This window comes from Nannospalax galili, unplaced genomic scaffold (assembly GCF_000622305.1).
Source record: "Nannospalax galili isolate Female #2095 unplaced genomic scaffold, S.galili_v1.0 Scaffold18087, whole genome shotgun sequence".
NCBI classification, from domain to species: Eukaryota; Metazoa; Chordata; class Mammalia; order Rodentia; family Spalacidae; genus Nannospalax; species Nannospalax galili.
In genome coordinates, this window is record NW_008355878.1 from 1 (window position 1) to 1,057 (window position 1,057).

The window sequence follows — 1,057 nt, forward strand, 5'->3', positions numbered from 1 at the left end:
AATTCAGACATGGGGCCTGACAAAAGATTTGAAACTGATTATATGAAAAAGCTTATAAATATATAAAAATTAAACTACATTGCATTAAAGATTTAATGTACTGCCTTTGCTTTAAAAAAAAATCCAATCAGGACTGTCCCAGAAAATTAAGTCATATGGTCCCTCACATTCAGTGAATGGAGAAAATGACACTGACCTTTGAGTGAATTATTCCCAATTTTCATTCTTTGCATTTTGATCATGACATCTCAATGAAGGCGCTATAATGAGATCAGTCCATATGTCTTTACCTTCCACACAAATATTAACTTTGATCACCCAATACCTTATGTAAGGTCATGCTTTATAGGTTTCATAATCATATAATCTCATATAATAAGAATAAATCATAATACTAAAGCATTAAAAATACAAGTACAATGTAGAAAATACAAAACTGGCATTTATTTATCTTATTTACCAAGTAACTAGCTATAAAGATACAATTTTTGCCTTTGAGTTTAAAGACTTTATTTTTGCCATATTTATTTTTTGTAGTCATATGCTAAAATCAGCATCTTCTGCATTTTTATCTGTATCTGACTGATCATTTACATTTTACACATTTATGTACTTAAGAATCATGTTTCTTCATGATCACTGATGCTCAGTAATATGTTATTCTTTCATATGTTTGAGTAATACCGATCACGGTTCTGAAAGTCTCTGCGAGCATATCTTGCATAAGTCTTATCATGAGGAATCCTGCCAAAAGGCTCATGGTCATTGAAACAGGATTCAAAAACTTCATCCACAGCCTGCTGAGCCAACTCTGTGCTGATATTCCGAACAGCCAAGATAGAAAGAACGGCTCTGTCTCGCACACAGGTCTAAGGAGAAGGAAAAGTACATATAGTTTTAATTTGACGTGAAAATTTAATCATGTAATATCATTTATATACTGAACCAAATTAAAATAATTTTCTTTCATGTTCTTTTATAAATTTCTGCCATTCTAAAAAAAGAAAACAAAATTAACAAAGAAACATAACTCTCAAACTATGGAACTTGTTTAGAT

At 30.7% G+C, this 1,057-nt stretch overlaps 1 protein-coding gene across 1 annotated transcript; it reads right to left on the reverse strand.

Annotated features, from left to right (window-relative positions):
* Nucleotides 1-410: 410 nt before the first annotated feature.
* On the reverse strand, nucleotides 411-869 carry LOC108491797 (mitochondrial inner membrane protease ATP23 homolog; the record flags this gene model as incomplete). Its single annotated transcript, XM_017803380.2, has 1 exon — nucleotides 411-869. A coding segment is annotated over one exon (204 nt), but the record flags the coding sequence as incomplete, so codon positions are not given.
* Between the last annotated feature and the right edge of the window lie 188 nt (nucleotides 870-1,057).